Genomic DNA, 14019 nt, shown 5'->3' on the forward strand with positions numbered 1-14019 from the left:
GTAGCGCCGCTTTCTCTGTGGGCAGAAGTAGCACATCATTTATATGACATTGAACTTGGTCATAGTGATGAAGTGATATGCCGGTGAGATGGAACTGTAAGTGTGTTTACAAGACATGTACTTCTTCTGTGGATACATTTTAGCAAACAGCTACCTGTCAGTTAAAATGCATCAGGAAATAGAAAAGAATAGAAATGTACAATTCAGCGTTGCCTAGAGCTGCCCTTGTTTATACTATTATTTAACCAGGAAAGACTCAATGGCCCCGATTCATAAAGGGATTTGCGACCATATTTTGTACGTACCGGCATTTAGGACAAGTCGTACATATCCACCTGATGCATAAAGATTTTTTGGTCTGTGTTTTGTGCGTCAGGTGCGCACGTTCTCAGGTCAGCCCCGAGGCTGGCGTACCAGGGCTGAAATGTGCGTATGTCTTTAGAATGCTTTGTTCTTCATGTCAAAATCAATTACAACAGTGGCAAACCTCAAATAAAATATATATGTGCCCAACATTTGTCAACACATATATATAAAACATTAAAAATAAATGTCAAACGATATATTGCTTGTAGCCTATGCATAATGTAGACATGATGTAGATTCCACCGCTTTTTATTGATTTTCCATCTCAGCCAAAGTGTCACGTAATAATGAAAATAAGCTATGATGCCTTAATGAAACTGCGGAGGGACTGACTGCATCAGTGTCCGTGTCGCGGTATTAATTTGTAAAGCCTACTGTAGGCTACTGTATATTGATCACATGAACGCCACACACAACAGCCTAATAAATATTACCATCTGATGAGGAAAAATAAAGTGGATGAAAGCTGTGTCCAGAACCATTCCCCATTCCGACGTAGGACAGTGATATCCAAAATGAACTAATTTAATCAATAAGTCATCAATAAGCTCTGGTCCATAATCGGATAGCAGCGTTCCACTTGTATGCCCTGGATTTATTTTCAACATCATCTTTTTGATAACGTGAGCAATGTTATATCCTTTCCAGGTTATTAGTCTATTATTTGCTGGCGGGGTTAAACCTTGTAAACATTACTCATTACGTTCAGCTGATCCATCGTGCAATAGTGGGACTCGCTTCCAGACAGATCAGAATGATGTTCAAGTTCTCTGTCAGTGTCAAGGCATTGCGGCCGGGCCGACAGCTGTAAGTTTGGACGAGAAGTTAAACTCCGGTGTTGCCAGATTTTGTGAGAGAAATAAGCAACCAGGTCTATGAAAATATACCCAAAAGAAGCAACTGGCACTTAGGCCATTTATTATAAGCACTTTAATTAAACCGTTGTGAGCTTGTAGATCTGCTATATTTAAACAAAAATCTTGTAATACAATGTGGAATATTTGGAAGATTTTTTAAACATTCTAACAACACAAATCTGCCTCCAGCTGGCACAAAACATTTTCAGATGGGGCTTATAGGGATAAATTAGCCTACATATTAACTTGGGGGTCCATGACATAAAGATATTTGAGAACCACCGGTTAAAACTATTGAACAATTGTGAAGCAAGCCCAAATAACCAACTACACTTTAGAAACAAGCCCAAAAAACTGCACCCCACTTCTACCAATATTTACAAGCAACTTTACAGAAAAATAAGCGCAAATTCGCTTATAATAAGCGGACATGGCAACACTGTGCCGTAAAGTGACGTTAAAGTTGGATGCTGTTGGATGCAGACTTCGAGATTAATCAGATCCTACACCTGGTCATACGCACGTCTCTGTCATATACGACACCCCTTTTGAATCGCACGTCCGTTAGTGAGTACCAGAAATACGACCTCCTTTAAGAACTTCATTTACACCATATTTACGACCCTCGTTATGAATCGGGGCCATTGAGATTAAAAACCTGGTCAAGACAGAGCAAAGAGTTTACCTCTAAATCATTCAACAAAGATTTAAAAACTGGAAGTAAGACGTCACTCTGTAAGCCCATTTTGTGAGCAAATCCATCCCAGTACAGTAACTGTCAGTTTTCTGTACATAAATACAAAAGTAAGTAGTAGATCAGCTTCTTTTTTTTTTACTTAAAAAATAGACCCGTTGGGCACTGGCCAATAGAGGATATGCGTGTGACATCATCATCAAACCCGGAAGTTATGCAGGAATGCCTACTGAGTGTCAAAAAAATACTTTCTGGCCTTGACAGCCCATGCATCCAAACAGAAAAGTCATATCTGATTGCATTAAACAACATTAAACAATGTTAAACTCACTTTGCATGTCGCTTTGCCACTCGATGTGCCATTCACTTTAAGCATGCGCATATCCTCTATTTGGGAACGATGCAAGTTGGAAATATATGCCCCACCTGGTTATGCAATACCCATTGTACACATTGACAGAGTACCTGTTGTAGTCGTCTGGCTGTCTGTGTCCCTTTTATGCCCATATATGGAGATTTCTGTATCTGTCTGTGTCACTCCCTTTTATGCCTATATATGGGGTTCAGTGTCAGGAATGCCATATATGGGGATTTGCGGATTTAGCAATATCTTTGTACCCGTCTATGTCCCTGTTAAGCCCATATATTTCATGCCCAACTGCCTATCCGACCAACTCAATGCTGGGCACAGCACTCCCTCGGGTCGAACTATAGACAGACGTACACACTCACAGACAGGCGGATAGAGATTTTGTGCATTTATAGTAGGATATATGAACATTTACATGAACATTTTGTTTAATGTTTTTGCCCTAAATGCCCAAAATAGGGACAACAGGTTGAAAATGGTTAAAATAGCATGGACAACGATGTGGTAATAATGATGTAAATATGACAATTATGTTAACTTCATCCAGCTGTTTTTAGCTAAAATAATTGTGATCAGGTGATTAAGTAATAATTGTGACAGACCTACAGTAGCAACGTGTATATATAATAATCCTGGTGCTCCAGGTTTGAATCCTATGTCACACATAACCCCCATTCTCCGCTCTCTGTCTCTACACTGCATTATGACTTCACACAGAAGGGCCCCAAAAGGCTCTGTGTTAGGACAAGTTCACAAAGTTCTTCATGTTTTATACTGGAACTGGGTATTCTATTAAGCGTCAATCAAAGTTACAATGACCATGAACATTAATAATAGGCTAGCCGGACTTAGTTCACCTTACTATCGGCTTATTTACATAGTTCGCTGATGTTGACCACTTGTTATTCACCATTTCTGCCCCTTATCTCCCTCTGTGGCCTCACGCACAGCTGCTCTTGTGAGAGAGGAATGGATGGGGCATGGTGGTGGAAAATGTCCTCCGTGGGCAGGTGACCCCAGTCCAGTGGTGGAAGTAGTACTTGCATGTTTTAGTTAAGTAAAAGTATTAATACTGCAATGTAGAAATACTCTGTTGCAAGTGAAAGTCCGGAATTCAAAATTTACTTGAGTAAAAGTACAAAAGTATTGCCATCAAAATGTACTTAAAGTACCAAAAGTAGACAGTACGGTACTCCTTATGCAGAATGTCCCATTTCACAAGTTCACATTTATAAAATGTATACAAATCTTTAGCAAATAGCAGATCTACAAGCTCACAATGCATCACATCGCGACGCATTGTGAGATTGTAGATCAAATGGCCGAAATGTATATAGGGCTTAAGTAGGTAATGTATGTTTTATAATAATAATCAAAATCAGCAAAGTAACTAGTAACTTAAGTTTTCAAATAATTGTAGTGGAGTAAAAGTATAATATTTGCCTCTGCGATGTACTGTAGTGGAGTAGAAGTAAACGTACTGCAAATTGGAAATACTCCAGTAAAGTAAAAATACCTCAGAATTGTACTTAAGTACAGTACTTGAGTAAATGTACTTAGTTACTTTCCACTTCTGATATTTGAGTGTCATGTGTGGCAAGTTAGAAGTTTAAAATGTATGACCCTTATGCAGAGAATCCATGCAGTTACACAAGTATTGGCTTGTTCCCAGTCTTTGATGTGTTGACCGTCAAAAGAACAGAGGGGTCTGATCTTTCAGTGACACAAACACCGCACATCAACACAACTGCCACGCAACAACGTCTGCCATTTCTGGTTCTGTGGTTCCTATGGCAACACCGAGTGAAATCGGCCACTGTGGAGAATCTTCCATATTTGTACATTTTGTCCCAGATTTGGGATGCGAGTCATATTTGCCCGTTTAGCTGTCATTTGTTTCTTGAAACAAATTAGCCGTGGAAGGGCTTGGTGACAACTTCAGATTATGGTTTGCATGCTGCAAATACTTATCTTCTTCCAAGAATCACTGTTTCAACTTTACAGCACCATAAAAAAAAGCTAGAGTATAAATTATAATATATATATATATATATATATATATATATATATATATATATATATATATATATATATATTTCTGCAGACAAACAGACTATTGCATTGTATTTCCTCTTGGGTCCACACTCCACAGGGGTGTGATGGCAGCTTACTGGGGGGTCTGGAAAGTGAGACATTGACAACAGGGGAAGATGGGATACGCAGGTGAGTGGTAGAGGACATAAGGTTCAAAGAGAGAAGGGGGGGGGCAAGAAAATAATTGGAGGAGGAAGCGAATATTGTTTGTGCGCCGTGTGTTCCCATTTCTGTGTAGTGACAGAGAGGAGGAAAATACATTGAGACAGAGAGAGAGAGGGAGACAGAGAGAGAGAGAATTGGTGAGGGAAAGAGAGGGTGAGAGGCCCCCTTACACAAGGTCAGGGGGCCTGGCTGCTTAGCTATTGGCTGTACTGTCACACACCCTGCTTCACTCCAGAAGCTGACAAAAAGGGAGGGAGAGGGAGAGAGAAAGGAAGAGAGGAGGGGTGGAAGGAAGGACAGAGACCAAGAGAAAAACAGAGAGCGGGAATGAGAACAGAGAAAGAGAAAAAGTAAGGGGGGGGGGCGTCTTTGGTTAGCTAAATGACTAGTGTCAGGGTCAAAGGTCACAAGACATATAGTGATAAATACTGAGCGAGTAATTCGTGACACTTAGCTTCAGAGCAGACCAGGGAACCGATCTGTCTTTTTAATGTAAAAAGCTGTTTGAGCCTGGTAGCTAAAATCCTGAGTGTTTATTTTACACTGGGAGTGTAAAAATTGACCTCCTGGGTCCGATGACACAAGTTGCCACATCCTCCATTTTGCCATGGCTGCCATATCTGTCAACGCATCCATTTGTCTTTGTCTTCTGACTCATTCTCTGTTGTGGTCCTACAGGGCAGATTCCTGCATCCTTGTAGCTTATACTCACTCTCATTGCTTCTATAACATTATTGTCTAGAGTTAAGGCTGGCAGCAACATTTGAGGGCTGTCCTTTATATCCCTGAGGCTGGCTGCACTCTGTATCCAAGGCATTTAAGAAGGTAATAGTGATGGTAATGGTCGGGTAGCGGGGTCACTAAACTCACTTCTGGGCTGCGGACAGAGAATCTCAGCTCAAAGTGACAGGATTCCACAACCAGACATCACTACGGCCCAAGTAGAACATTCAACAAGGAACACCATAATGTTTAAACTTTAGCGAGAGAAGGGGAGAGAGAGAGACAGACAGAAAGAGAAATGCTGCTATGTCCTTCAAATTTACACACAGCATATACTTATGAATGAGATCAATCAATGAGAGCAAGGAACATATTCCAAAACTATTTCTACCTGTTGGAGGCAGGTAGTAGCTTCACAAGTTTCTTCAATGTTCTTTTGTTTTTTTTGTAAAAATGAATGTGAATATATGCAGTTTTGATTCCTTCAAACCCTTGGTTCATAAGGCCAAGGCTTATAAGTAGAAAAGATTACATAAAGCCTCACAACAACTCACATGTTATGAAGTAGCACCTTCGGCCACACATTCCTCTATTGAGCCCCACACACACAAAAGAAAAATCAGGGCTGACTCAAGGGCATGCCGGCTTAGAATTGGCCAATCTTTAACCAGCTAGCTACGATTCTGGCCACTAGGCCTATAAGGATGCAAACTGTCTTGGGAATGTGTGTGTTTAAAGTAGGTGAGAGGGTTGCCTTTCTCACCTACTTTAGGGCTGTTCACTTTCAACCAGCACATTAGATCGTTTGGACTCTGATTTGAAAATAACCCACATAAAAGCTGTTGTGAACTTGAGAAGTTATCAACGGTATCATAAATAACGCTTCCTCCTCTTCCCCACAAAATACACACACAGCCATGCTAGTAGTCACCTAGATTACTTGTCCGTGGAGTGGAGTTCAAGTTCAGCAGCGACCTAATCAATCAATTCAAGGTTATGATAAGATGCTGTCTGTTGCCCTCATACTTCGCCTGCCTGTTTCTCTCCAAATAAGTGGGCCAAAAGCCACAGAAAGAGAGAGAGCGATCTCCAGCCTATGTGATATAACCACATGAACCCTACAGTCCCTATTCTGGGGCGAACATTCCCGAAAACAGTGGGGGGAACGACCCATAAAAGCTTAATACATGTACTGTATCAGCAGCAGTAGTGGTTTTACCATTAATATTCAAATCAAAACCCCCACAAAGGTCACTGCATAAAAGTTAGTTACAGCAACCTACCTGGTTCAATTCACACATGCACAATTAAACAAATGTAAATAATTTCACCCCAACACAGAAAGTGTTCAGTTCAGTTCACAAAACCCAAATTATTCCCATACATAAACTTAAATCCACTTCAGGTTTTTAAAATACCCACAGAAATGCAAAACAGGTGCCGTGCACCAGTTATTTTGTCCAAAATAAAAAATAAAAATCGGGATTTAGTTTAAACCCAAAACAAAACAAAACAAGGAAGCGTTCCAGTCGTGTGTGTATATGTGTGTTTGTGTGTATCAGTAGCGTATTAGCTCCTTTTAGCTCACCCACAGTAACCACTCAAGGCTCGTAGTAATGGATGATCTTCAAAAGACAGGGGTAGAGGTAACGTTGAGACAAGAAGTGAGCGTTTGTAGCTGCCGTTGATACTAGAAGTCGACACAGGAGGATCTTCAGGCGACAACCCAATGTTTACACGGAGAAAACGCGCTCAACCGCGGACTTGACTCACGTGACAGAGGATGGAGGACCAAAACTACCCACTCTCCAGGCGCCACACGCCATACACCCGCGACTCCATTCATATGATTCATGCATTCAAGGTAAGGAGCTGAGGCGTGGCCAACCAGAGCCACCTTACTGGCAGACAAAGACTGAGGGTGTGTACTGTGTACTGGTGCCTGTGGTGAGTTAACGTGAGCAGTCAGAATATGAAAAGTCTGTTACTTTGGCTGATCGCCACATAACATCATAAATAATACTTCCATTCACATCCATTATATAAAATTAAAGTTACATATTAAAAGAATAGATAAAGTGTAAGTGAATGGAGGTATTTCCTTGGCTTTCTGGCAGCATGCGCAAATACTTTGGCGCAGAGCGGCCTAAGGGTTTACAAGATTAGCCCCAGACAAAAAAGACAAAAAGACAGACCCATTTGTAGACATCTTGCCTCTCAGAGCCACACTGTAAAAACATCAGCCTGATTTATACTTAGTTGAGCACCAGTGTTTCGCACCTAAAATAGCAAATCTACAAGCTCACAACACAACATGTTGTGAGCTTGTAGATCTGCTATTTTAGGTGTGCGACAATGGCGCGCAACCAAGTATAAATCAGGCTGATGTTTTTACGACATGGCTCATTTTCAGTGTGACACTATTCACAGTACCAAGTACTGTATTTATTTATGTTTAGTAAAAGAGCATACACTGTCCGATCATGACACGTGATTTCTTTGCCATTTCAACTCCAAGTTACAAGAGACAAGCTGTGAAATAACCATCAAGTTGCACTCTCCATCAATTTGGTCAATAGGTTTAGTGAGCCACTGGAATAACTAAGGCTGAATACCTGAAGCTAAGAGAGATCCATCTATCTACCCCATTTGTAGACACAAAGTGGTGGTAAATATGCTAGGTGGAAAATCCTCTGTGATATTCAAATCACAGACAAAATAAAAAGAGTAAGCCACCTGAGAGGTGTGTGTGTGTGTGTGTGTGTGTGTGTGTGTGTGTGTGTGTGTGTGTGTGTGTGTGTGTGTGTGTGTGTGTGTGTGTGTGTGATGGCTGTCAGAACGAATTTCGCTATTCGAAAATTATTTGAATGTGAAAAAAATTAATATCATTCGAATGCTAAAATTGCCATTCGAATGTAGTTTAAAAAACTTTTTTTTTTTTTTTCATTTTAATATTTATTTTTATTTTCTATTTCCTGAACTACCAAAACAAACGAAAACAAATGCTTTCATCATGTCACGCATGATCAACATCATAAATGTGTGTATGTGTACTTGTGTCGGATTTTTCAGTGTCCTTGATAAATTGTCAACATTAGAATGGAATTGAACAACAATTTCAGCTCCTGTCCGCCATTGGCACGTGTTTAATGTGAGGTGATCACAGATTCCATCGGAGGTGACATAACATAACATTTACCTCATCTCCTTATCAAATGTTTGCTATCATAATGCTGTTGTTTGCAAAGCCTAACAGCAATCTGAAAGATTCCTGCTCAAGACACACAAGGTGTGATGTCACATGACTCCCAAGCCTGTGCAGAATCATGTGTGATCAAGAGTCACGGTCACGAAAATGTGAAAATGACACAATGTTGTCATAATGAATGGGTAAACAAACTGTTGTGATCTTATGCTCGTCTGTGTTTTCTTACCCTGCTCACGGCGTTTGATCTGTTGGATCTGGTCCACCGTGCTCTTGAGGATGTGGCACTTGTCTGGCTTGACGTTGAGGCTGGCGATGTCACCCATGTTGGCTGAAAGCAGATCGGCCAGCTCCTCGATGTAGCGGCATTCCAGCTCCCGCCTCCGCTTCTCCACGCTATGCAATGCAACATACAGATAGGTATCAGTAAACAGTTTAATGAAATGTTGAGGACAAGTTGAGGGCCAGGAGGAAAGAAAGGTGGCAATGACGGAAGAGAGGATGTGGACTGGACAGTGTAGTGTCTCAATAATTAATGCTCTAAAAGAAGATCCTGCAGAAAGAGAAAGAGATAGAGAGACAGATAGGAAGGGAGGGGTAGAGAGAGGGAAAGTGTGTGTGTGTGTGTGTGTGTGTGTGTGTGTGTGTGTGTGTGTGTGTGTGTGTGTGTGTGTGTGTGTGTGTGTGTGTGTGTGTGTGTGTGTGTGTGTATGTGTGTGTGTGTGTGTGTATGTACAGTATGTATATACACATACTGTAAACACTATGTAACTATGTATATATAAATGTATATATAAATGTATATGTATATATAAATGTATATGTATACATATGAATATATATATATATGGGATGCACCGATGAGACATTTATGGCCGATACCGATATTCGATATAATTATTGCCGTTATGGCCGATACCGATGTCGATATGATCTCATTCTGTATTAAAACAAAATAATAATTTTGCCCATTCTGAAAAATACATGTAACGGTAACGGGGTATCTGCAGGTTTAGGCAAGTCAGATTTTACTTTTTGAATACCTTATATTATATTTAAGACCAATTTATCATTAACAAAAAGGCACACAAGGACATCAATAACTCAGATTTAGGGTACATTTTTAGTTTACCCATGTTTAATTATTAAATATGGGTTCCATAACGATCCCACTATGAATCCTTTTCTATTGTTGGTAGCTGTTGGCAAATTTCGCAAATATTTGCCCCTATACACAGACACACCCTAATATATGCTACCTCCCACCACCACACAGACACACACTTCTGCAGCAGCTAGACAGAAGCAATCAATCATCGTTAATTAAAAAATAACCAACATCGGCCAATGTCGATGTGATTGCAGATAAATCGCCCAACACGATATGAAAATTAAATAAAAGTACGAAGTTGAGCAGTGTATTCAACTTTTTTGTTTTGGATTATACATGAATAACTTTTAGTCTTACATAACATACTCCGGGCTCTTGAACGACCTACATTTTCCCTGGGAGAATTACTGTAGGTTTATCTTATCTTCATAAATTCTGAAATATGTGACGCTGCTGGAAAATCCTGTGGTCTCTGATATGTGGGCAACAGAGGTAAACAGTAGATCTGCCTTAACCACTTAAACCTTCCATTCTTAGTAAAACAGACCTGAGTTACAACTGTACTTGGACCGCTTTTTTCCGGCTAAACCAAATCTCTTCACCAAAAATAGGTCATCTACAAGCCTGCATTGTGAGCTTGTAGATCTGCTATTTTGGCAGAATGTTCCCCCCAGAATAGGGATTCTGGGATTCAATTGGTTAACCACAAGGCCTTCAAACATGTTGAACATTTTCAAAATATTAGTTTCTCAAATTGTCCAACAAAATATATTAAATAATATCATATATATATTATATATACTTATATTATCTATATACAATAGATCTACAATGATATACAAGCTCACAACCTGCTATCATTAGAGAAAAAAGAAGGGAAAAAAGTCACTTTTGGAAAATGTTTGCCTATAATTAATGACATGCCCAAAATAGGGACACCAGGGTGAAAGTGGTTAAAACCTAGGATGGACCTTCTCAGTGGACTATGGAAGGAATGTTAGCATGTTTTCCCTCTGGTGGTTTAAAGTTTGGATAAAACATCTATGGTTGGTGGTGGCTCAGCTGGTTAGTGTGAGTACCATGCAGACATAGATAAAATTACATCATGCTGGGTTCAAATGCAGCTCATGGCCTGTGTTGCATGTTTTCTCTCTCCGGTCTGTCTTACTGTATTGTACTAATAAACACAGAACTTTTTATAATTCCTGCATAAAATAATCTACCTTTTCCAGTAATAATTACATGGAATAAAGGCCACCTTGAGCTTTCACTGTGTTTCATGGCGATATGACGTAGTGTGGGTATGCTATTCAAAAACAAATGTTCTGGTAAAAGTTCATGGTCATGAGAAATTACTTCCTTTTTGAAAATAGGCACGGTTTTCTCAAATGAATACAAACGGCAAATGTCAACTGATATCTTGACATTCAGCTTGTTTCGAGTTTATCAGGTTGCAGCGTTTTCAAACTGACAAAATCATGTAAAATTAAATGATAACTCAAGGTGGAAGAAAACGAAACAAAAAAACGACTAGCTCTTAAGGTGCATAATAAGAGGTTAACATAATAAACCCAACAGATTAGCCCAAACAGAATGTTTTTAAACAAACAGGTAGGGGTATGTCAGAGCGTGTATGCCTAGTTGCCTACCTGCAGACTTACAAGTTGAACAAAACATTGGCAATTATGCAGAAATCATGTTGTGTTAGGGGCTTTAAAAGCAAAACCTCTGTGCATAATGAACTTGACTTTTTCTGTTTTCCTGCTTTGAACTATAATAACACATCTATAACACACAGAACAGAAATTATTTGTGTTTTGTTGAGTGTGATTTGAGTGTTTATCTTCAAAATGGGAGACTACAATGTAAAATCCTGAGTGCTAATTTACCTCTGAAAGTGTACACATTTTTGGTTCACACTGTACAAGTTAAATTAACACCAGTGATTTGATTTAACTGTGTAGAGGTTCAGATGAGGTTGTTTAGTGTATGTGTTCCTGTGTAGGCTATGAGAGTAGGGAGGGAGTGCATCCTTCCTACTCTGATAACCTACACAGCGACAGAGAGCTACATGTCAATGCACAGGTTAGACGAGGAAAGCACAGGAGTGAGTTGAGTGGGTGAGAGGAAATGCTAGAAATTGACAGGTGATAATATTCGCCTGTTTGCCGCACTCCTGTGTTGTGTGAGAACAAGCCCATGAGTACATGCAGTTATGGTGTGTGTGAGAGGCAGCCAGCGGGAGTCACTGAGTGCATGTGTGACTTACGGCCTGATGTATGTTTAGCACTATGTGTATATATCCCTGTCCGTGTGTGTGGGAGACAACAACAAGGAAAAGTAGGTCAGCGCATTGCCCAGCTCGAACACGCAGGCGCACTGAACATGAGAAAGAGAGAGAAACAGAGTGAGCTTGCGCAGGTCAGTGGCTGCGTGAGGTTGCTGTAGAAACTGCTGTGCTTGGCCTGTTACATCAGCTTCAACTAGGCCTCGAAGAGGACACCCCACTGTACGTACGCGCACACACACAAATCACACACATACATTGAAAAATCAAGTCTTCAGAGGGCTATTCGATGCCTTCCAACCATGAGAGATGGATATCTGTTTCATGTTTCCAACTTAGCCACAGTGGTCATACAACAGTGTTGCACAACCAAACGTGGGTATTGTCTGTCAGTCAGTCACTTAGCACCTGACCTTACGTGCTGTGGCGGTGAGAAGTGAGCAGTTGCTTATTTCCCTGAGTGTGCATGTAGTGCTGCCTACAGTATGTAACGTAAAAAAATATGCTTCCCTGTTTAACCCTATTGTCCCTATTCTGAGCATGTCATCATAGGCATACATTCAGGGAACTGATGAATATTCCTGTGATTTTCAGTGAAGGGTGTTGTAGAGGCAAGAAAGGTAGAGACTAAGTATAGACCCATGGGTGACCCCGGTCAACAAAGTGTATAGGGTTTAAGTGGTTAAAATACTTCCTACTTTGTCACTCGAATGGGATCCATCCCTTTCAGGTGGTCAACTGGAGAAGACGGTGCATCTTTTCCAGTTGTGCATCTCACGTGATGGTGAGTGGGGTGTAGTGTTTGGAATTTGAGCCACCCTCCCAGTGACCACCTGACCGCTGAAAACTAACAGGCTTGGAGGTGATGCATGTTTTGACCATATGCTGCAGGTAGGAAAATAATATAAACGATTTTCCATCTTATTGGATCATTCTATTTAGTAGCCATAGAGTGGATTATATGACGAGCGCTAATGATCTTCATCCTCACACACTGCAGCCCTTGTATGCATGCATAATCCAAGTTCTTATGACTTTGACAATGAAAGAAGCAATAGATTGTTCTACAAAATGGGAAACTCTTGATGATGATCAATCAATGCATCATCAAACAATAATTATTACTAAGGGTTACTGAGGGTGGATGTTTGCTGTGTTTACAGCCATTGGCTTTATCTGCTGCCAACTTGAAACACTGGAGGCAGCTCCAAATTCAGAACACACATAGCAGCCCACGCTGTACCACCACGCTACTAGCATACTGCTGAACTCTGCCTTCTCCGGTCATCATCGCTCCACCCTACTCCCTCCCGGCCTCCACAATGGTGGACTGACCTTCCCGCTCGAGCCAACGAAGCTGCAGAGCTTCCCTCTATTTTCTGTTGTAGCTCCGTAGCGGTGCTTGTTAAGAAGGAACATTATCTGAGCAATCAGACTCCTCCAACTGTTTCTACATGTGTGCTTGTTGTGAACCCAAGACAGGGACCTCATGGATAATGGATTTACTGGCCTTTGTTTTTTTTTTACTGAACTAGTACTTGAGTAATTCTTAATCCTGACCTATGAGTGTTGGTTGACTACAGAGAGGGGAGCCGAGCAGCTAAAAATGAGCCAAGAATTTTTGGTTCGTTTCTTGCCAAGTTTCGGTGCTATTTTTGTTTTTCACAATAAAAGCTCTTGGCTGTTGCGCAATGGGGTGAGTGTTGGCAGCATGGTACAGCGAGAAGAGATTCTTGCCCAATCAGAAGACCTGAGTTCAAGTCCACCGTCTGTCCAGTTGAAGTTTTGTGGCGCTCAAAACTCCACATGGAGGGAAGCCAGCAAGAAGAGAAATGCCAATCCCCAAGGCCTCATATAATATCATGAATAAAAATAAACAACTTCAATTTTATACAGGCTTTTAGTGCCTCTCCCTTCCTGTTACACTGCACACAACTGAGGCTGGCAGAAGAAAACAAATGGGAGAGATGTCCAAATGTGACAAAAGTGGTGAGCAGGGCTGTAGCCATAACCACAAGTTTGCCATGCAGCAGTGGTTCCCAAACGGTGTGCCGAGGAACACTGATGTGCCTTGTGATTTTGTGACAACCACACATTATTATTGTAAAAAATGTCTAATTTTTTATTGTGTTGATTTTGTGTTGAGT

General features: G+C 40.7%; 1 protein-coding gene across 1 annotated transcript in view; it reads right to left on the reverse strand.

The window, feature by feature from the left end:
- Nucleotides 1-8566: 8566 nt before the first annotated feature.
- LOC311062937 (nuclear receptor coactivator 1-like) overlaps nt 8567-14019 on the reverse strand; it is a gene marked incomplete at its 3' end in the record, with an annotated part of 47134 nt that continues 41681 nt past the window's right edge. Inside the window, exons 4-5 of the mRNA XM_084082156.1 lie at nt 8704-8870; nt 8567-8583 (exon numbers count right to left, since the gene is read on the reverse strand). Of these exons, the coding sequence (XP_083938282.1) occupies nt 8567-8583; nt 8704-8870 (184 nt within the window). The remainder of the gene's footprint in view (nt 8584-8703; nt 8871-14019) is intronic.

This window comes from Gymnoscopelus microlampas (assembly GCF_963454915.1).
Source record: "Gymnoscopelus microlampas genome assembly, chromosome: 16".
NCBI lineage: Eukaryota > Metazoa > Chordata > Actinopteri > Myctophiformes > Myctophidae > Gymnoscopelus > Gymnoscopelus microlampas.